We start from the raw sequence: 22,908 nt of genomic DNA, 5'->3' as shown, positions 1-22,908 counted from the left end.
ATAAGGACCGTCTAGGGTTTTTTGTTTTTGTTTTTGTTTTGAGACAGAATCTTGCTCTGTCGCCCAGGCTGGAGTGCAGTGGCGCGATCTCGGCTCACGGTAGCCTCTGCCTCCCGGGTTCAGCAATTCTCTGGTGTCACCCTCCCAGGTAGCTAGGATTACAGGCACCCACCACCACGCTCGGCTAATTTTTGTATTTTTAATAGAGACGAGGTTTCACCATGTTGGCCAGACTGGTCTTGATCTCCTGACCTCAGGTGATCTGCCTGCCTGGGCTTCCTAAAATACTGGAATTACAGGCATGAGCTACTGTGCCTGGCCCTGTCTTTCTTGGGTTCTTTAAATGGAACGTAAATAGTAATCATTCAGCGAAGCAGGATGTTTTTTGATACCTGATACAAAGTACAGCCATGAAGTGCATTTGAGAATGAATAAAAAAGCTAAAATTTTATAATCAATTATGCAAAGTAGATTTTACCTTTTCCAGGTAGCGTTCTTGAATATTGTATTAAGTGCATTTTGATAAATCAGATATTTCCCTTTTGATTTACATTACAGTTTCTATGTAATTTTTATTTCAGTTAGTTTAACCTGATACCATAGCTTGATTTATTTCTCCTTCAAACTTTGAAGTTCATGATGTTTCCATGTTAAATGTACTTAGTAAGCAGATTTCCATGTAAAAGAGTCCCCCTGGATGGACCCTTCTGTGACATGAAGAATATTTATCCTGTAATTTACCTTTCAAATAAGAGGCAAACTCTGAGCAGAACTTTAGAGGGAAAGGACACAGAAAAGGCAGTTCCAAAGAGGCAGGGATGGAAGACAGCAAGGCAGGCAGGCAAAGCTGGCTGCTCTGCCATGGGGAGCTTCAAGGGAAAAACTTCAAGATGGCAGGAGCCCCTCGGTAGGTACAAATTCTATACAGTGGGAAGGGTGTCACTTTGGTAGGTATGTGGATCTGATACAGTAGGAAGAACCCCACTAGAATGTCGTATATGAAGAATCGACTCCTTGGGGAAGATCATTGTTAATGTCCACTTAAATATCATTCATACAAAACACAGCATATGACAGGAAAACAAGAAAACCCAAATTCTAGGCTCTAGTATAAAAGTAAGTGCTGTGTTGAGGGCTTTAAGACAGTTCGATTTATTAAACCCAAATTTAATAACCCGAGATTTTGTCACTGCTCTCCAGCCTGGGCGACAGAGCAAGCCTGCCTACCATAGTGAGGCCCTTCCCACCGTATGGAACTTGTACCTACCCTGGGGCTCCTGCCATCTTGGAGTTTTTCCGTTGAAGCTCCCCACGGCAGAGCAGCCAGCTCTGCCTGCCTGCCTTGCTGTCTTCTGTCCCTGCCTCTTTGGAGTTGTCAATGTCCTTTTCCTCTAAAGCTCTGCTCAGAGTTTGCCTCTTATTTGAAGCCTTTCCTACTTTTGTTCACTACCTTATTCCACTTGGCTGTAAAATATGACATACATGTTAATTTAAGTTTGTGACTTGGTGTCTATTGGCTGTCTTCCTCAATTAGAGTACAGTCCTCTGGGGAGGCCGACTTCTATTCTAGTCTCAAATAAACCCAAAGGGTCCTGCACCGAGTGAGGGCCCCTGAGCAGTGACTTGCTTCCTTCTGCAGGGGAGGGGAGGGAGGGGGCTGCCACCCAAGCTCTCTGGCTCTTCAGCAGATCAGTGATTCTGAGGAGGGGCAAGACTTACTCAAGATAAGATCACTGTTCAGAATGAAGTACAACCTCATTATTCTGTTCTAATTAGGGGTTGGTGTGTCTGCATAAAAGAAGCCTGAATTACGGAAGATTTTAGAAGGAGGTTGCTTTAATTATTTCCTAATAGTCATTGTAAAAAAAAAAAAAAAAAGTTAGGTGTCTTTTGGGAACTTGTTTAAATGCCTAGATAAAAATTACTTACGATGGCATAAATATTAATAAAACAGCTTTTCTCTTTCTTTTTTTTTTTTTGGTATGGAGAGTTGTTCCATTATATTTATTTGCATAATCCCCAAGAACTTTCAAAGCAAAGTAACCTTTAATTCTACTAGAATTGCCACAGATCAGCAGGGTTGAGTTGATTAGCAAGTCACTACCATTGGTAAGTGGTGGCTGTTGAGCGCCTGCTCTGTACCAGCCCTGGGGTGCCAGGTTCTTACAGGCTTTGGCTGGTTCAGCCCTCATAGGTGCCTTCGGAGATGGGATTGGGACAGTGATAATAATGACTAATATTTTTTGAGTCCTTACTGCATGCCAGGCTCAGTGCTAAATGCTGTATGGTTTAATTCTTTCAATAATCCTGTGAAGCGGGTGCTACTGTCCTTTTTTTAATTTAACTTTATTTATTTATTTTTTTGGGACAGAGTTTTGCCCTTGTTGCCCAGGCTGGAGTGCAATGACGTGATCTCGGCTCACTGCAACCTCCACCTCCCAGTGATTCTCCTGCCTCAGCTTCCCGAGTAGCTGGGGTTATAGGCACCTGCTACCACGCCCAGCTAATTTTTTGTAATTTTCAGTATTTTTAGTAGAGACAGGGTTTCACCGTGTTGGCTAGGCTGGTTTCGAACTCCTGACCATAGTGACCCACCCGTCTCCCTCCCAAAGTGCTGGGATTACGGGCGTGAGCCACTGCTCCCAGCTGTCCTTCCATTTTAGAGCTAAGGAGGGGTACACAGGGAGGCAGTAGCTGTGGTGGCAGCTGTGATCTGAACCAGGGCTTGGTTGAGCGCCCTTCTCACTACACCAGACTGCACTTCCTGCGTTCCGTAGTGTCTAGTTAGTAATAGACCAGTAAACACACCGAGAGCCTGGTGTGGCCTCCGGGCCATTTCACAATAATAATAACACTGTGAATCCTTCCAGCACTCTCTAGATTCCTCATCTCTAGAAGTCAACTTTTCCAGGATGCTTTGCCCTTGCTGGATCAAGTTTTTTGTATGTAGTTTTTTTCCTTCAAATTTTGTTTTAATTAACAAATAAAAATTTTATGGATTTATCATATACAACATGATGTTTTGAAATATCTATACATTGTGGATTGGCTAAATTGAGCCAGTTAACATATGCATTACCTCTTTCTGGGTCCAGTGTTAACTTAGAAATTAAAAATTCTTTTTGGAGCCACAGTGGCACATGCCAGCAGTCTTGGATACTTGGGAGGCTGAGGCAGGAGGACTGCCTGAGTCCAGGAGTTTAGGAGTTTGAGGCTACAGTGAGCCATGATCACACTTGTGATTGGCCACTGAGCTCCAGCCTGGGCAACAGAGACCCCATCTCTTAAATTCCTTTTGGAAGTTTTTCAAGGGTAGGTAAATAGGTGAATAAAAATGTTTACCTTTTGAAAGATTTAATAGAAGCATTTGAGTAGTCAGGGCTATAGTACAAGTCTGAGGATGTAGGGAAAAATCAGGTTTCTCCTATACTCATTTATTCCTATACTCAGTGTCAACAGTCGACACAGAATACTTCTGGGACCAGATTTGTGGAGATGCCCCCAGCCACACACATACACCGAGTAGGCACTCGGTGCTGCAGCAGACTCCAGCTGACAGGCACATGGTGTCAGATCCCACGGTTGAGGGCTCAGTCCTCAAGACTGCCCCCGCCCCCTGCCATTTGCAAGCGCCAAGTTGTTTTACCTGTGCTTCTGACTGGCTATAAATGGGGTTCCCACAAGCCCCTCCTTGGGTTCAATTAATTTGCTAGAGCGGTTGACAGAGCTCAAGGAAACGTTTACTGGTTTTTTATTATAAAGGATATTATGAAGGATACCACTGAATATCAGGTGATAGGGCAAGGCATGTGAGAGGGCCATGTAGCTTTTTTGCCCCGTCCAGGTGTGCCACTCTTCAGGAACCTCCATGTGTTCAGCTATCTGGAAGCTCTCTGAACCCTCTACTTTTGGGTTTTTATGGAGGCTTCATTACATAGGCATGATTGATTAAACCACTGGCCGTTGGTGATCAACTTAAGATTTAGCATCTCTCCCTTCCCTGGAAATTGAGGATGGGCTGAAAGTCCCAGTCCTCTAGTCAGTCATGCCTTGGTCTTCCTGGTGACCAGCTCCTTTCCAGCCTAGGAGCTGCCAGCCATCAGTCAATTCGTGAGCATACGAAAAGACATTACTGGCTGGGTGTGGTGGCTCAGACCTATAATCCCAGCAGTTTGTGAGGCCAAGGCGGGTGGATCACCTGAAGTTGGGAGTGCTAGACCAGTCTGGCCAACATGGTGAAACCCCGTCTCTGCTAAAAATACAAAAAATTAGCCGGGTGTGGTGGTATGCGCCTGTAATCCCAGCTACTTGGGAGGCTGAGGCAGGAGAATTGTTTGAATCTGGGAAGTAGACGCTGCAGTGAGCCAAGATCGTGCCACTGCACTCCAGCCTAGGCGACAGAGCCAAAAAAAAAAAAAAAAAAATTTCTGTTTTGGAGATTCCAGGGATTTTAGGAGTTGTATGCCAAGAGACGGGGTGGAAGACCAGATACATAGTCACAGTATTACAAAAGTAATGCAAAAGACAATCTAAAGAAACCATGAAAAAAAAATCTAAAGAAAGGAGACCTTTTTCACAGGAAATGGGGATGTGAGAGAGAAATTAGGAGTGGGTGAGGAAGAGAAAATATGTGTGGGAGGGAAAGCAGAGAAGTATGAACACATCACAAAACAGCATCTGAAGTCTTACATGCTTATCACTAATGTTGCTCATTCTACATTATGCCATTTAATCTGTGTATCAGTTCTAGGGTTGGGGTTCATTGATGCTGAGTTTGTAGCCAAAGAGTGAAATATACTTGGGTGGTCCCCTAAAAGGTAAAGAGGGCAATAGGAAAAAGTCTTAAAGAGAAAGATGAGCCAGTGTAATATTTCTAGAGAATTCATTATTGTTTCTGTTTTCAGAAAGTAGTAGTAAACATTAAGATAACTGCTTTATATCTTTGACTAGACAAGCAGCTTGTTGATACTGTGTATCGTCTATAATTTGTGCACTCATTCAGCACGTGGGTTTAATGCTCTGTAGTACATACAGAGCATTTTATGCTAGGCACTGAGTATATAAGCAAGACAGGATCCCTTCTTTCAGGGAGTTTACAGCCTCACGCGCGTTATAACGTGAAGTTGTTAGCATAATTTTAATGCATTGTGTCTGTAGGAGCATAAAAGAGTTCTTATTTCCAGGAGAAGGTGTGATAAACCAGTCCTGTCAGTACAAATAATTTGGGGCTCCAAGGTGGAATTCAAAACAGAAAATAAGGTATTATGGAAGAGGAGGCTGTAGAAAACCTGAAGAAAGGTGTGTTTTGTGGATACTTTGGCTGATGGCTTTGAAATTTTTTTCAGATAAAACTGTTTTCAAGTGTTATTGGCTGCACAGATTGATTTAGCCACCCACCTGGTGTTTGATTCTAGTAGTTCATTCCTTGCTTAAGGTGAAATGCTGATTCCTGATCATCATTATTAAGAATGGATCCTGGAACAGATGTAGGTACCATTTGTCTTTCAGTGTTTAGAAGTGATCCCCACCTAACAGTCTCTGCGTGCAGACTGCCGGCTTGGGTTTCCTAGTATAGAAGTGAATGTCCTCTGTACCTTGCTTGGTAAACACTTGCCTTTCCTGAGGCTGGCTGAGTTTGGCCGTAACTTTCTCCTTCCTAAGTCCCTACTATTTTCCTCATTCCTCACTGGGTCTTCCCAGCCTCGTATGAGTGTGATAGAAATGGGGAAGTGTGTAGCCTCTCTTTTCTCTCACATCAGCTTAATGAAAGGGGTAGCCTCCTGGTTGGCAGCCAGGAAGCTCCAAAAGAGAAAATTCCTGTCCCTAGCTATGGAAGGATGACAGGCAGTGTTTGCTATTTGACATCGGCTGGGGAAGTCTCCTTGAGGTGCAAACGCCTTGGGTGCAGGGTGCCCACAGTCTCCTTTTCTTTGCATTCTCCCGGGCCCCCTGGTGACGGTCAGAGAGAAGAGGGCTTACCTGGGACTGGATCGCTGTCAATCGTGAACCTTAGGAACTTCCGATGATACAGATTGCTCTTGCTCAACCCATGTGTTGGGACACTTTGGTGTGTAGAAAGCAAAGCTGTGTTGTGTTGCAATATCCTGGCCTGCCTCCTTCACTGCCCTTTGTCAGTTTTTTTCACCTAGGGAATATGGAAATGTGACAGTGGTAAACAGAAGGGTGATGGTACGACTACGTGTGCGCCCTGTCTTGTCTTTTAAAAAGCCACACCCGTATATTTGGCTTTACACATATTCATATGGTGAATTACAGAAGAAGAATTAGTCTAACTCTCCCTTCACCCAAACAGCTGGTATATGTATTTGGACTGAAATAGGATGAAAAAGTGGTCACGGTGGTCAGAGTGTAGCAGACCAGTGAAAAACAAAAACACTAGCCCAGGACAGAAGCCCCGCTTACAACTTTGAAACTTGCCTGTGAATTTGATAAGAACTAGAATAAACCACAAATGAAAACTGATAGCTCTGAGAGTGCCAGGATGATGGGTGAATTTTTTAACTCTGGGGTGTTGGTACCCTCGTTTTACAGGTGAGGGTATGGAGATGCAGAGATGAAGCAGTTTGCCTAAGGATGCAGGATTTCAACTCCTGTGCTCAGCTTCCAGGTGTTCTGTTCCCATTGGCCTACACTGAGGCCAGCCCTGCTGGGTTTCACTAACTACTCTCTGAGTTTGTCTGCTCTTCTGTGGCCTGGCCTCCCTCTCTTAGGAAGAGTGCCTAGGGATGTTCGAAATAGCCAGTTAGGTTGCCTTTTGCAGATTTTTCCAAACTTAAATATAAAATATTTGGCACTTGTTTGCTTCTGGGTTACAGTGCTTGACACGGTCTCTTCATCCTCGCCCTGGACAGAAAGGAAGGAGAGCTGATCTCTAATGTAATGGCTCCACTTCCTGGTTTAGATGAAGTTTCATTTTCATGCTCATCAGTTAAGGAACACTGCATTTTTAAAAGTAGTTATTTTGGGCTGCAGTGGCTCATGCCTGTAATCCCAGTGCTTTGGGAGACTGAAGTGGGAGTATTTCTTGAGGCCAGGAGTTTGAGACCAGCCTGGGCAACATAGCAAGACCCCATCTCTACAAAGAAATTTTTTTTTAATTAGCCGGCAAGCCTGGGAAACATGGTGAAACCCTGTCTCTACAAAACAGTACAAAAATTAGGTGGGTGTTTTGGTGCAAGGCGGAAGCTGCATTGAGCCTACGTCTTCACTGCACTCCAGCCTGGGTGACAGAGCAAGACCTTGTCAAAATAATTATTTAATTAATTCATTAATTAAAAATAAAATAAAAAGTGAGCTGTTTGTGGTGGGGCACACCTGTGGTCCTAGCTATAGGGGGCTGAAGCGGGAGAATTGGTTGAGTCCAGGAGTTCGAGGACACAGTGAGCTGTGATTGTGCCATTGCACAGAGGTAACAGAGCAAGACCCTATCTCTAAAACTTAAAAAATAAAAAGTTGTTATTTGGGGGGGTACATATTTTCTTTTTTCCTTTTATTTGTAGTTGACATGTAATAATTGTATATATTAAGGGGGTACAGAATATTTTGTAACATGCAATGCATAATGAGCACATCATAGTAATTAGGATACCCACCACCTCAAACGTTTATCATTTGGGTTGGACAAAAATATTTATTAAGGAGTACTGAGTAAATGTGTGTGTGCAGGTGGACAAAGCCTGGAGGGCAACAAACAAAACAGTAGTTATGATAGAGAGGACTTTTTAATAAATATTTAATAAATATTGTACAGTCTTTGTATCTGGACACCTCAGTGAATCTCCAAATTTAGGATAGCATAATAGCGTGAAAACTGTGGATTGGAACTCTCAGAAGCATGTTGAGACCTATTTCACCAGGTGCAGGCCCTGTGCCCTCATGGAACTGTCTGCTGTATCTGGGATCAGATTCCTGTCTCTTCAAAATGACATGTCCTGTAACCATGAGGAGGTACCCCAAATTGAAGGACCTTCTACAATAACAACTGGCCTCTATTCTTCAAAAATGTCAGTTATGACCGGGTGCAATGGCTCACGCCTGTAATCCTAGCACTTTGGGAGGCTTAGGCGGGCGGATCACCTGAGGTCAGGAGTTCGAAACCAGCCTGGCCAACATGGCGAAACCCTGTCTCTACTAAAAATACAAACGTTAACCGGGTGCGGTGGCCCACGCCTGTAATCCCAGCTATTGTGGCTGAGGTTGGAGAATTGCTTGAACCCGGGAGGCAAAGGTTGCAGGGAGCCTAGATCGTGCCACTGCACTCCATCTAGCCTGGGCAACAGAGCAAGACTCTGTCTCATAAATAAATAAATAAATAAGAATAAAATGTCAGTTATGAAAGACAAAGGCCAGGGAACCTTTGATCCTTTTTCGATTAAACAAGGTGACAAAGACATGACAATTAAATGCACCATGATCCTGAGTTAGATCTCGGATCTTGTAATCTCATGGCTACAGGGCATGTCATTTTGAAGAGACAGATGTGTGATAAAGATCATTATTGGGACAACCAGCAAAATTTGAGTAAGGGCAATATATTCAGTATTGTATCAGTGTTACATTTCCTGAATTGCACATGCATACTGTGATTATGTAAGAGGATGTTCTTAGGAGATACGTACTGAAGTACTTAGGAAAACAGTGTTATTTTGTCTGCAACTTACTCTCAGTCTCAGTTTTTCTGCAAAAACTGTTGCATGCATGTACACACTCCTAAATCACACCTCATTCCTTATAGACAGGTAGGAAGATAACAAGTGTGTGTTAGACATGGTTTTCTAGACTGACAAGAGGGACTGGTCTGTTCTGCAGGGGCAGCCCAAAGAAAGTCTTCATAGTTGCTATGTTTAATCTGAGTGGGAACTGAGGTGAGTTTTAGAACGAGAGATTCAAGAAGAAAGATTCCCAATGCCTGTGCCAGCTCTCAGTGTTGTGGCTGGAAAGTAGGGGGCATCTGGTGTTGTCTTGTAAAGGAAGGCCGAGAAGATAGCCTCATGTGCCATGAGAAGGTGTTTGAACTTCTTCCATAGACATGATGGGTCTGTTAGGGTTAGGGTGAGGTTAAACTCCAGCTAAAATGGCTTAAGTGATAGTAAGTGTATTTTCTCACATAACATGAAGTTTGAAGGTGGGGAAGTTCTAGGGTTGCATCACTCAGCAGTTCAGAGCTGATCTCCCCACCCCAGGTGTTTGTGTTTTTGGCTACAGCCATCTTTAGCGTGCAAGTGGTGTCTGCTTTCCTGGCTATAGGGTGGTTGTCACCTGCCCATGACGAGATCTGGTGAAGAAGAGGAGGGAGATTTCTTTCTGAGCATCCCTTACTGTGAGGAAGGAACACCTTTTCCACAATGGTCCTGGTTCAGTGTACCTTCAGATTCCCTTAGCTGAGATTGTGTCACCTGCAAAGGGGAACATGATCATGGTGGTGGGCTTATCTGGTCACTTTCCCTCCTGTGGCCAGGGAAGGTTCCTCAGAGGAACCTCCCAGGCAGCAGCCACCTCAGATCATGTGGGTGTTGCCAGCAGCATGGGGCCAGGGGTATTGGGTGAGTAGACATTAGGCGATATCTCAGTTCACTGCAACTTCCACCTCCCAGGTTCAAGCGACTCTCCTGCCTCAGCCTCCTGAGTAGCTGCAATTACAGGCGTCTGCCACCACACCCAGCTCATTTTTGTGTTTTTAGTAGAGATAGGGCTTCACCATGTTAGCCAGGCTGGTCTTGAACTCCTGACCTTAGATCGTCTGCCTGCCTCGGCCTCCCAAAGTGCTGGGATTACAGGCATGAGCCACTGTGCCTGGCCGATGTATGGTGTTTTTTGTTTGTTTGTTTGTTTGTTTGTTTGTTTTGAGATGGAGTCTCACTCTGTTTCCCAGGCTGGAGTGCAGTGGCGTGATCTCGGCTCACTGCAAGCTCCGCCTCCCGGGTTCACGCCATTCTCCTGCCTCAGCCTCCCGAGTAGGTGGGACTACAGGCGCCCGCTACCACACCTGGCTGATTTTTTATATTTTTAGTAGAGACGGGGTTTCACTGTGTTAGCCAGGATGGTCTCAATCTCCTGACCTCGTGATCCGCCCGCCTCGGCCTCCCAAAGTGCTGGGATTACAGGCGTGAGCCACCGCGCCTGGCCTGATGTTTTAAAGTATTATGCAGCAGCTTATTAAACCTCCTGTTAAGGATAGCAGTAATAATAATAGACAGTACTTAGCATTTACCACCCATGGGCACTATTTGTTCTCAGTCGTGTTTTACATTTATTTATTCATTTGGTCCTCACAACAGCATTATGAGGTGTAGGGGCCATTGTTATCCCTAGTTTCCAGATGAGGAAACTGAGGCAAAGAAAGGCTGAGTAACCAACGAAGGTCACATCACTAATGAATGGGGAGCTGGAGGCAGAGCTGGAGTCCAGTGTGGGCAGCCCCAGTCTAGAGTCTGTAACCGCTAGGAAAAACTGCCTCTGGGTATTTTCTGTGCTTTTTTTTTTTTTTGGATGCTACAGATAATACTAAGACGAACATATTTCTACATACCTCTTCCTTTGCACATACATGAATAGCCTGGCCGTTGTGTGTTAGAGTGCATGGGAAATGAGAGGGTAGAGATGACGTGTGTAGACCACGCTTCAGAGAAAAGTTACTTTGAAAGGGACCAGAAAAAAGGGGTTGTTTTAGTTCCTATTTGTTTCCTTATCAGGAAGGACGGATTATTTTGTTTAGTGTTTTATCTCCCTTTGGGGTGAAGACCTGCTTATGTCCTTTGTCCATTTATAGTCGGGACTCACTGTGCTTGTCATCTTCCTGTATGATTGACATTTACCCCTTTCATATACTACAAATACTTTTAGGCTCTTATTTTCAACTCTTTGTAGTTTCTGTGTATGTCTTTATTATCATTTCCTGCAGCTTCAACACTTTTAAGAAATCACTGATTTCATTTTGCGTTAAAGCTAGTTTATTTCTTGTATTTTAACTTTTAAATAATGTAATTGGCCGGTTGCAGTGGCTCACACCTGTAATCCCAGCACTTTGGGAGGCTGAGGCGGGTGGATCATGAGGTCAGGAGATCGAGACCATCCTGGCTAACACGGTGAAACCCCGTCTCTACTAAAAATACAAAAAATTAGCCGGGCATGGTGGTGGGCGCCTATAATCCCAGCTACTCGGGAGGCTGAGGCAGGAGAGTGGCGTGAACCTGGGAGGCGGAGCTTGCACTGAGCCGAGATCACGCCACTGCACTCCATCCAGCCTGGGCGACAGAGAGAGAGACTGTCTCAAAAAAAAAAAAGTAATTAAGATTGGCTTTACTGTCCCCAAATTGCGGTTCATCTAAGTCAATGCCCAGTTAGTTTTTTACACACATACATTTTTTTTTTTTTTTTTGGAGATGGAGTCTCGCTCTGTTGCCCAGGCTGGAGTGCAGTGGCATGATCTCAGCTCACTGCAAGCTCCGCCTCCCAGGTTCACACCATTCTCCTGCCTAAGCCTCCCGAGTAGCTGGGATTACAGGCGCCCGCCACCATGCCCGGGTAATTTTTTGTATTTTTACTAGAGACGCAGTTTCACCGTGTTGGCTAGGATGGTCTCGCTCTCCTGACCTTGTGATCCGCCTGCCTCAGCCTCTCAAAGTGCTGGGATTACAGGCGTGAGCCACCACGCCCGGCCACACATATGTTCTTAAAAGCATTTTAAAATTATAATTCAGTGAGTTTGGGGTCTTCCCATTGTTTTCTTTTAATTTGTATATCTGAGTTTGCCCTCAGCACCACACTATTTAATTATTGTTTTAGAATATGATAAATATAGTAGGGCTGTCCTTCTCATCTCTTTAACTTTTCTGTCTTCAGAATTTGAAGGATATTTTTTCTTTTTTTATTTTCCCAAACAAACTTGTAAATCATTTTGACATTACTCTTTTTTTTTTTTTTTTTTTGAGACGGTGTTTCACTCTTGTTGCCCAGGCTGGAGTGCAATAGCGCAATCTTGGCTCACTGCAACCTCCGCCTCCCGGGTTCAAGCTATTCTCCTGCCTTAGCCTCCCGAGTAGCTGGGATTACAGGAATTCGCTACCACACCCAGCTAATGACATGACTCTTAAGACATGCTAATGTTCGTGCTGAATGCCCCACTAGGTTAAGATCATAGAAACATGGCAGTTGGAGAGCTGTAAAGGTTGCTTAGTTTCTCATTTCCATTTCTGTTTAATTTCTAGATTTTGGATCATTGTTTGACTTGGAAAATGATCTTCCTGATGAGCTGATACCCAATGGAGGAGAATTAGGCCTTTTAAACAGTGGGAACCTTGTTCCAGATGCTGCTTCCAAACATAAACAACTGTCGGAGCTTCTACGAGGAGGCAGCGGCTCTAGTATCAACCCAGGAATAGGAAATGTGAGCGCCAGCAGCCCCGTGCAGCAGGGCCTGGGTGGCCAGGCTCAAGGGCAGCCGAACAGTGCGAACATGGCCAGCCTCAGTGCCATGGGCAAGAGCCCTCTGAGCCAGGGAGATTCTTCAGCCCCCAGCCTGCCCAAACAGACAGCCAGCACCTCTGGGCCCACCCCCCCTGCCTCCCAAGCACTGAATCCGCAAGCACAAAAGCAAGTGGGGCTGGCGACTAGCAGCCCTGCCACGTCACAGACTGGACCTGGTATCTGCATGAATGCTAACTTTAACCAGACCCACCCAGGCCTCCTCAATAGTAACTCTGGCCATAGCTTAATTAATCAGGCTTCACAAGGGCAGGCGCAAGTCATGAATGGATCTCTTGGGGCTGCTGGCAGAGGAAGGGGAGCTGGAATGCCGTACCCTACTCCAGCCATGCAGGGCGCCACAAGCAGTGTGCTGGCTGAGACCCTAACGCAGGTTTCCCCGCAAATGACTGGTCACGCGGGACTGAACACCGCACAGGCAGGAGGCATGGCTAAGGTAAGTGAACTGAAGCACTTTCAATACTTCCTACCTAACCGCGGGCTTTCCCTCCGAGTAATGCGTAAAATGGGACCACGTGGCCCACTCCTGTTTTTCCTCTTGGGCTCTCCACGTGCCACTCATGCTTGGAAGAGAGATTTCTTTCTAGGATAAAGATCTCTGCCCCATTTCTGTCTTTAAAATGAGAATTCTTAAAGAAGTAGGACAGCTTGCAGGTCAGGCAGTTGGAAAATACAGGGCCTAATGTGTCCATGAACCTGGTAAAGGTTGCTTCCTGCCTGTGTACTGCCCACTGAGGAGGTGATCACTGGTCTGTGTGCTCCTCTATGGCCACCCAGTGAAGTATGTGTTGGTACAGTATCCATTTCACTGAATGAGAAAGCTGTGTTCCAGGGTTGTCAACTCACTCTCTGCCATGTTAACAAGGGAGAGGTGGCAGAGCCGGGGAGAAGCACAGGCATTCGGGTCCCAGAGGAAACACCAGTGCAGTGGTTCTTCAGGTGGGGTCCCCTGGACCAGCAGCAGCAGCAGCATCCCCTAGAAGCTTGTTAGAAATGCAGACTTCTTTATTGACTCAGAAGCTCTGGGTGGGGCCTGGGCTTTAAGAAGCCTCCAGATGGGTACTGGACACAGTGACTCACGCCTGTGATCCCAGCACTTTGGGAGGCCGAGGTGGGTGGATAGCTCAACTCTAGGAGTTTGAGACCAGCCTGGGCAATGTGGCGAAACCCTCTCTTAAAAAAAAAAAAAAAAAAAAAAGCAGCAGCTTCCAGGTGGTTCCAAGGTCACCCACATCCCCCCAACACACACACACACACACACACACACACACATCCCCCCAACACACACACACACATCCCCCCAACACACACACACACACACAGCCAAGAGCTCTGCTAGGGAAAGGACTGGACTGGGATTTGCAGCCACCAGCCTTGCAGCTGCCTTCTAGAGTAGGAACTGAACTTGGAGAAGGGGGAAGGCAAATGCCTGGATAGATATGAGACAGCTGGAAAAGCCCAGGGCTGACAGGGAGGAGCGCAGAGAAGGAAGCGCAGCCTATTCCCACTGAAGTGACAAACACTGGGGACGCTCTGCGGCCAGAGGCTTCTCAGCGTCAGCCACCAGGCACGTCTTCAGGCAGTAGAATTCAGCACATCCCAGAACAGAAAATCAGTTTGGGCTGTTCTTTGGATTTGTTTAGTCCCAAGTAGGGGTGAGGGAGAATAAGAGTGGAACACAGTTTCCCCACAAGGTTGATGAGAGCGTTGGGTGACGGATCGAAAACCCTGTGACTGTCGGAAACGAGAGGATTTTTTTTTTTAACTTAAGAAATGAAGATGAAGTAATGCTCAGTGTTTAAATTGCATTTGTCTCTTTTGAAATGTTAATAGAGGGGAACGTGAACTTAAATTTTACTTGTACCTGGCGTTTGAAGAAGAGTCTGTATGAGTGTGTCGATTGAGAAGGAATTTCTCATGGGTTTATGGTTCCTGGAGAGATTGATCCTTGTTCCTTTTCCCAATTCATTCATCACTCTACTCCTTACTACCCATTTTTAAAACTCTGTCTATTCTGGAGAGTTTAAATCATATGAAGTCGACATAGTAGTATAAAGCAATGATTCCCAAATTTTTTTTAATCTCAAGACTCCTGAATAATCTTAACAATTACTGAGGACCCCAAAGAGATTTCTTTAGTATGTGCAGTATACCTCTCAATATTTACTATGTTAAATAGTAAAACAGAATTTTGAAACACATTTCATTATCCGTCCAGTGCAGTGGACGGATCGCACATCACATCACACATCACAAAGTAACTAGAAAACTAGATCTACTGTGTTCTTGTGAGAGAATCAGAGGGAAAAGGCAAATCATGTCTTAGTATTTTATGGAAATAGTTTTGACATCATGGTCCCCCTGAAAGGTCTGGCACCCTGGACTGCACTTCAAGAGCTTTTGATAACATGTATGTAGAAGTTAGACTTTGTACACCTAAACGCAAAGCCGTTATCACGTTAACAAATTTAACAGTAACGTCATGTCAGCCAGTATCCACAGAATAGTCACGTTTCCAGTGGTCTCATATGTTGTAATTTTTTTTTTTTTGAGATGGAGTTTTACTGTTGCCCCAGTCTCTGGAGTGCAGTGGCGCCATCTGGGCTCACTGCAACCTCCGCCTCCTGGGTTCAAGTGATTGTCCTGCCTCAGCCTCCCGAGTAGCTGGGATTACAGGCGCCTGCCACCGCGCCCGGCTGACTTTATATTTTTAGTAGAGACGGGGTTTCACCATGTTGGCCAAGCTGGTCTCGAACTCCTGACCTCAAGCGAGCCACCTGCCTCTGCCTCCCAAAGTGCTGGGATTACAAGCGTGAGCCACCACGCTCGGCCTATAATTAGTTTTTATAGATTTTTACTCAAAATCTACATTTCAGTTAGTTGATATGCCTCTTAAGAATCTGTTCTCTGTTGATCTGTGGGATCCTTACAATTTATTTATTGAAGAAACATGTTTTGGTTGTTGTCTGCTATTTATCCTGGAGAGTGTCTTCCAGAAGTTGGACTTTGCTGATTACACCTGTAACACTTCATGCTCCTCTGTCCACCCAGGCTTTTCATTCCATCCTGGGGTTGCTTTATACAGAGTGGTCTTTCTTTCAAACAGCAACTCATGGATGTCACTGTTTGGAAAGTGAGCCTCGTTAGCGTGCTGGGGACAGTTGTCTCTTGTTTCCTATAGGTATCTCAAAGCAGCCCACTAGAGGTGGATAGAGTGCATTTTTTAAAGATGTGTCATTGCTTTTGGGTGGAATGAAAGACCAAGTAGTGGTGGGCAGAAAGTAAGAGCAAGAGACAAGTCCATTTTAAACCATTCCCTCTCTAGAACCTTACGATAACAGAGCCAACTAGATTTTAAAATGCACAGGGAAAAGGCACTTTTTTAAAGATAATTCTGTTTTAAGAACTGTTACACAGGAAGTACATCCTATGAAATAATTAAAATAGTAGGAAAAAAGCAGCATCCTCCTTACAGATAAAGATTTAAAATACATAATGAAACCAGACTACATAAGCACCTTGCTGTTTTACTTGGCAGTGTACCTTAGATGGCTTTCTGTGACACTGCACAGAGACTTTTTTTCTTACTGATACCAAAGTATTCCATTATATGATACATCATAATTTATTGATCTAATTCTCTGAGGATGAACATTTGGATTGTTTCTGACTTTTTACTAGTACAAAAATGCCTGTCCACATGTGTCATGGATTAGATTCTGAAAAGGAAAATTAATGGGTCACAGACTTCTTTAAAGTTTGTTTTTAGAAAGTAAACATGCACATGATTTAACGACAAGCAACCATAAAAATACTCTTAAGAGTAAGAACCAGAGAGTTAATTCTTAATTCTTGAATTTTGGTTCTCCCAAATTCTCACCAAAGGCAACTATTATTTATTTTCTGTCCTGCCAGAGATGGTGTATGCGTATAAAGGCGTAGAGAGAGGGGTGTGGGTATGTGTGTGCTATCTCCCCAGACATAAAGAGTAGCATTACACAACATTTTCTTGTGAGTGTAGATGTTCCCCTCCCCACCCACCACTTAACAATACAAGTTGGAAATTCTTCCATGCTCCGCGTAGATGTCAGTCATTCTTCATAGGTACAATAGGAATTCCTGATTTGGGTATATCGTAATTTAAGGACTTGTGCCATGTAGGCTGAGCATTGAGGTTATTCCCAGTATTTTGCTGTTTTCACAGTTTTGCTTTGAACACATTGTACATACATCTTTGTACAGCTGAGTGACCGTATCTGCTAGATAATTTATTGGACATGGAATTCTGAATTAAAAGATACTGAGATTTTAAATAAGCATAGATAATCTCAGGTACTCTTCAGAAATATTGTGCAAATTACACCTTCACCAAGAGTAGATGAGTCTCTATCCAAATCTTGACCAACACTGAATATTACCATCCTTTTACTTACTTGACATTCTGTTAAGCAAGTTGTCTTCTTTGTTAAGTCTTTTCATAAGGTCATGGGCAGTTGTATTTTACTGATTGTTCATAATCTTTGTCTATTTTTCTCTTGAATTGTTTGTCATTTTTTCTCATTAATTTATATTCTTAAGTCTCTTAAAACATGTTTTTCCCTTTTGTTACTTGCCATAGTCTGTTTCACCAGGAATATGGTCACATAGGTTTACAATATGTTTTTACCAAGCGTATGTTTTCAGTTTATATAGAAACACATTTATCCATTTATTTCCTTTATGGCTTTTAGGTTTTATGTCACATTTTAGAAGTGCTTTTCCTATTAAAAAATTGAGAAATATTTTCCTGTATTTTTCTCCTTATTACATGACTTTTTTTTTTTTTTTGAGATAGGGTCTCAGTTTGTTGCCCAGGCTAGAGTGCGGTGACATGATCTCAGCTCACTGCAACCTCCGCCTCCCAGTCTCAGGTGATCCGCCTGCCTCAGCCTCCCCAGTAGCTGGGACTACAGGCGCGCACCACCACATCTGCCTAATTTTTGTGTTTTTTTGTGGAGACGGGGTTTCGCCATGTTGCCCAGGCTGGTCCTGAACTCCTGAGCTCAAGCGATCCACCCACCTCGGCCTCCCAAAGTGCTGGGATTACAGGCGTGAGCCACCGTGCCTGGCCTCCTTGAATCTTTAACTCAATTTATTTTGGCATAAGGAGTGAGACACAGAGATCCAGCAGTATATATTTTTTCATGTTATAATCATCTTAGTACCATTTATTTAGTATTGGTAATCCATCTTTTCTCCCACTGATATGATGTGCTGTTTTTGGTATATACTTTATTCTCTTTTCAAATATATAGGATTTGGGTCTTATTTCTGAACTCTTTTTCTTTAGTTCCATTGACCTTTGCTTGTTCCTGTGCCAGAAGCCTATTAACCTAGCTGTGTGATGAATTTTAGTATATGACCTCACTAGTTATTTCTCACACAGGTAGTTCTCAACTCTGTCTACACTTTATCAGATTTATCTGGAGAATTTTTAAAAATATGATGCCTGAACCCCACTACAGAGCAATTAAGTTAGAATCTGGGGGATATGGTAGAAGCATTTGTATAGTGTGTAGTTCCTCAGATGATTTTCATGGCAGCCAGGGTTGAGAACCCCACTGTGTTAGATAAATTTAGGACTTTTTTTCACATTTTAAAAACAAAAAATCTTTGGGATTTTGGATTTATAAGATTCAATACAACTGTATAAGTCATTTTAGTAGGGATGTGACATTTTAACAGTTTTGTGACTTCCTGAGTCTTCTTATACATATAAATTATCTTTTCTGGGGGTCTTATGTTGCTTGGAAGCATAGTGCGGTTTTCTTTATCTGTGTAATAAATCTTTCTTACTAAGTTTATTTCTGGAGGTATTATGTGGTTTTTGTTGCTGTTGGTGATGAGTTATATTTCATTATCTAACTGGCTATTTTAATATAGGAAAGATGTTATATATATGCTACTCTGGTAATCCAGCTGCTTTATGGGATTATCTTAATTATTCTAATACATTTTCAGGAGATTCTCTTGAGTTTTCCAAGGAGATAGTCATCTTTTGCATTATTGATACTTTTATTTTCTCCTTGCCAATATTTTTTGCCAGTGTTTATGCTCTTAGGCATCCCTGTCTCGTATCCGACTTAAATGGAAGTGTATTTCGTGTTCTGTTATTAAGAATAATGTGAGCTTTGGTTTGTAGTCAGTAGTATATTTCTTTTAAAATTGGGGCATAATCTGTTCCTCATAAAATAAATGATAAAATCTAAATGTTGGGTTTTATCAAATTTCTTTTTGATACCTACCTATGTTGATTAACCTGTGGTTTTTCACTTTCCATTTATTTATGTGACAGATTAGCTGTGTAGGTTTTATAATATCAAATTGAACCATCTCTGTAATTGTAAAATCAAAAGTTAATGTATTGCTGAGTTTTAATTGCTAGTGTTTCATTTAGAATTTTGTTTCTCATTTATCAGAGATGAAATTGATCCATAGCTCTTTTTGTGCTTTGTCAATTTTTATATCAGTGTTAGGTTAAGTTGGTCAAAAAGAGTGTGAAAGTCTTTCATATTTATTCTCTGAAACAATTTAAATCGATTTGGAATTATCTATTACATGAAGAATTGAAAGACTTCATGCTTACAGTGATGTGGGCCTGAAGCCTTTTTTTTTCCTAGGAAGTGACTGAAGATCTTTGACAGTAGTGCCGGGTGTGGTGGCTCACACCTGTAATTCCAACACTTTGGGAGGCTGAGGTGGGAGGATTGCTTGAGCCCAGGAGTTCAAGACCAGCCTGGGAACATAGGGAGACCCTATCTTTAAAAAAAATTTAAAAATTAGCTGGTCATGGTGGCACATGTTGTCTGTGGTCTCAGCTACTCAGGAGGCTGAAGCAGGTGGATTGCTTGAGCCCAGGAGTGCAAAGTTGCAGTGGGCCATGATCACACCACTACAATCAAGCATACCAACAGAGTGAGACTCTGACTCAAAAAAAAAAGATCTTTGACAACTTTATTGCTATTTTCTATAAATATTGGCTCTTTTAGGCTTTTAGTAGTCTCTTAGGTCAATATCGTTTTTATTTAGTAAAGTCTAAATTTGCTTTGATTTTGAGAAAAACTAAAAGATACTTAATTTTTAATCTTTGTTTAAAAAAAAGATAGGAGGTAGGCAAGTTCCATGTTACAGATTAAGAAGTGGAGGCCGCCAGTGAGTGGCAGAACCAGGCTTGCATCCACACGGTCTGGCCAGGGGCCTGTTAACACTAATGCAGTGCAGCCTGTTCTTTCGTAAGTTTTATAATTTCTGTTTTAGTAGAAAATTCTTTTCATCTAGTCTTTAAAATTTGTTAACTTAAAGCTGTGCAAAAATGTGTGCAGTTCTTTGTCATTTTTGATGTTTGTGATTATTTCTCTTCTTCTCATTCCTAATTTTTTTTTTTTTTTTTTTTTTGAGATGGGAGTTTCACTCTTTTTGCCTAGGCTGGAATGCGGTGGTGTGATCTCAGCTCACTGCAACCTCCGCCTCCCAGGTTCAAGCGATTCTCCTGCCTCAGCCTCTTGAGTATCTGGGATTACAGGTGCCTGCCACCACGCCCGGCTAATTTTTTGTATTTTTAGTAGAGACGGCGTTTCACCATGTTGGCCAGGCTGGTTTTGAACTCCTGACCTCATGTGATCTGCCCACCTCAGCCTCCCAAAGTGCTGGGGTTACAGGCGTGAGCCACCATGCCCTGCCATCTCATTTCTAATTTTATGTGACTCTGAAAATATTTACAGTAGGAAAAACATGACCCTTGTTGACAACATGGCAATATTAACAATACATGATATTACTATTTTTTTCTTTTGTTTACCCTTGTGATAGAAGGCATGATAAGAGTTTTTTAAAGAAAAAACAAAACAATTTATTTCGATAGTAGCAAAACTTAACATTTCGTCTTATGAGGGGAGCATGTTCTCGTTTTCTACTGAAAATAACTCATACACTTGTCCTCTAGAAAGAACACAAAAAAGACCAATTTAGGTAGGATTTAGAAGCCGTACAGACACTCTCTCTCCTGGCTACAGGTGTTGAGAGATGTTGCTCGGCACAGAGATGAAGGAAGGAAGCCAGAAGCTGGTAGAAAGAGGAAGGTGTAATTTCGGGTCAAGGGGTCCAGAGGCATTCTGATTTTAAGGTTGATAAGAACTTGTTTTTGTGACCTTAGAAATTTTTTAAGTACTTTCTTTTAACTAACAAATCTGAAACGTGACCAAAATAGTTTGTATGGTAATCCATCTTCATAGGGGGTCAGATTATGGCTTATTTTTTGAATAAAGTTTTTGGAATATTCGTCTTTTTTAGAAAGTGGTCAGAAAACACAGGGCTTGATTTTTGACTGGCGGTGTTCCTGGAATAAAAGTTTTAAATTAGATCAGCTCCCAGGACTCAGTCAGCCATCATTTTGGTCAGATACTATAAAGCAGTGGTTCCCAAACTTGAATATTCAGCAGAGCACTGCAGGCTTGTCAAGACAGATTTCTGCATCCAACTTACCAAGTTTTTGATTCAGCAGATTTTGGCTGGGATCTGAAAATTTACATTTCTAACCAGCTCACAGGTGACCCTAAGTGTGGTGGTCAGGGACCACTCTCTGAGAATCTGTGCTCTAAAGGAATGGATTAGCAGAATATAGTCAGTAAAGAATTAATAGAACCAAGTTGGCTAAGAAATGACTAATCTACGTTCTCTATTTTGGGTAGATTATTGGAAATGTCTAATATTATTTATTTATTTTGAGACAAGGCCTCACTCTGTCACTCAGGCTAGAGTATAGTGGCATTATCATGGCTCCCTGCAGCTTCGAACTCCTGGGCTCAAGCAGTGCTCCAGCTTCAGCCTCCTAAGTAGCTGGTACTACAGGTGTGCACTATCATGCCTGGCTAATTTTTTTGATTTTTTTTAAAAAATTGATTCTCTTATATACACCTTTATTTGTACTGAAAATTGTAAAAAGAGCACAAAGTTTCCTCTTATTGCAACCCAAATTTTTCTTATTACGCTGTAGCCAAACTACCCAATGCTTTCTTTACCCACAAGTGACTTTGCTTCAAATTCTTGATGTTGGGTTTCATCTCACTGGCTTTGGGCTTCTAAAACACTTGGGGATGCTTACATCCTCTTGGCTTCTTTGAGTCAAATTAAACAGTAGAGCTGAAGTATATTGAAGTTATTCAGATACGTTCAAACTACACAGACCCCTTATACATCTCTAGTATCATGGTAGAAAGGAAAAGATACAAGAAAAATACATCCTAGAACTCATTATCAAAATTTTTGGTATATAGTCTATTGTAGCATAAAGTAGCTTTCTCAGCCTGCTACATAAAATTACCAGCAAGAAAAAAAAGTACAAGAATAAGGTTTATGGCTGAAGTGGCTCAGTGTTGTAATTCCCTATTCTAGCACTCTCAAAAGTACCCCATCTGTTACACACGCAGAAACTGCAGCAACATCTGAAATGTCCACTTGTTGATTCATTCTGAACTCCCTTAAGCCCAGTGTTTGTTAGTTCTCTTTCAAGCCTAGGAACTCTGCCGAGTAACAGGTATCCCAATTTTACCATCCTTTCTTTCTGCATAGAAGCAGTGTTCTTAAATCTTCTGTAAAGCAAGTCGTCTCTGATTTCCCTGAGGATGATTGCTCCCGTATACTGTTGTTGGGGTGAGCCTTCTGGTAGAGGGGAAGAGAATTTGGTACTAGGGTTGATAGTCAAGTTACTAAGGTTCTTTATCAACATCTCAGAGCAGAAGTTTTGAGAGGCCCTTGAATCGTCCTGGGAATTTTCTTCAGTGAGCATTTTTGAAGACTCTGGGACCAGGGTTGGATTAAAGTTTTGTGATGGGTCCATTGGCTGTCTGGACACAACACTAAGCTTCTCCTGGATCTTTGAAACCCAGCAGAAACTGATGTTGGACTCTCAAATTGCCACAAGGTAGACCAGAAAGAGCCTGAAAACCCGAACTCCAACCATTTTTTTCTTTTCTTTTTAATGCAGACATGGTGTTGCTATGTTGCCTGGGCTGGTCTTGAACTGAACTCAAGCCGACTGCTGTCTTGGCTGCCCAAAATGCTGGGATTACAAGTGTGAAACCATCATGTCTGGCTGGAATTTCTAATATTTAATAGCAAGAGAAATAATACTGTACATTTGTCTGTTGCTTTTCACTTTTTCACGTGAAGTCATCTGATTCTTAACACAAAGAAATAAGGGAATTAATTTATATTAAGCACATCTTAATTTGGCCTCTTTTAAAAGATCACAACAAAAATAGTTTGTAGAATGAAACTGTGTAGTGACAGGGTAATGTGGGATGTATATAACTCCTGTGGCCATAGATGTTTAGTAGACATGTTAAGTAGTCTAGGACTGGCTCAGGG

The 22,908-nt window shown here is 42.6% G+C and overlaps 1 protein-coding gene across 11 annotated transcripts in view; it reads left to right on the top strand.

Moving 5' to 3' along the window:
- Positions 1-22,908, top strand: part of CREBBP (CREB binding protein) — a 154,894-nt gene that overhangs the window by 17,118 nt on the left and 114,868 nt on the right. For all 11 annotated transcript variants that reach the window (XM_063655077.1, XM_063655076.1, XM_054455748.2 and 8 more), the window contains exon 2: positions 12,228-12,940. In XM_063655077.1, coding sequence (XP_063511147.1) covers positions 12,228-12,940 — 713 coding nt within the window. The remainder of the gene's footprint in view (positions 1-12,227; positions 12,941-22,908) is intronic.

The sequence above is a fragment of the Pongo pygmaeus genome, chromosome 18, assembly GCF_028885625.2.
Source record: "Pongo pygmaeus isolate AG05252 chromosome 18, NHGRI_mPonPyg2-v2.0_pri, whole genome shotgun sequence".
NCBI lineage: Eukaryota > Metazoa > Chordata > Mammalia > Primates > Hominidae > Pongo > Pongo pygmaeus.
This window is presented reverse-complemented; position numbering and strand designations above follow the sequence as displayed.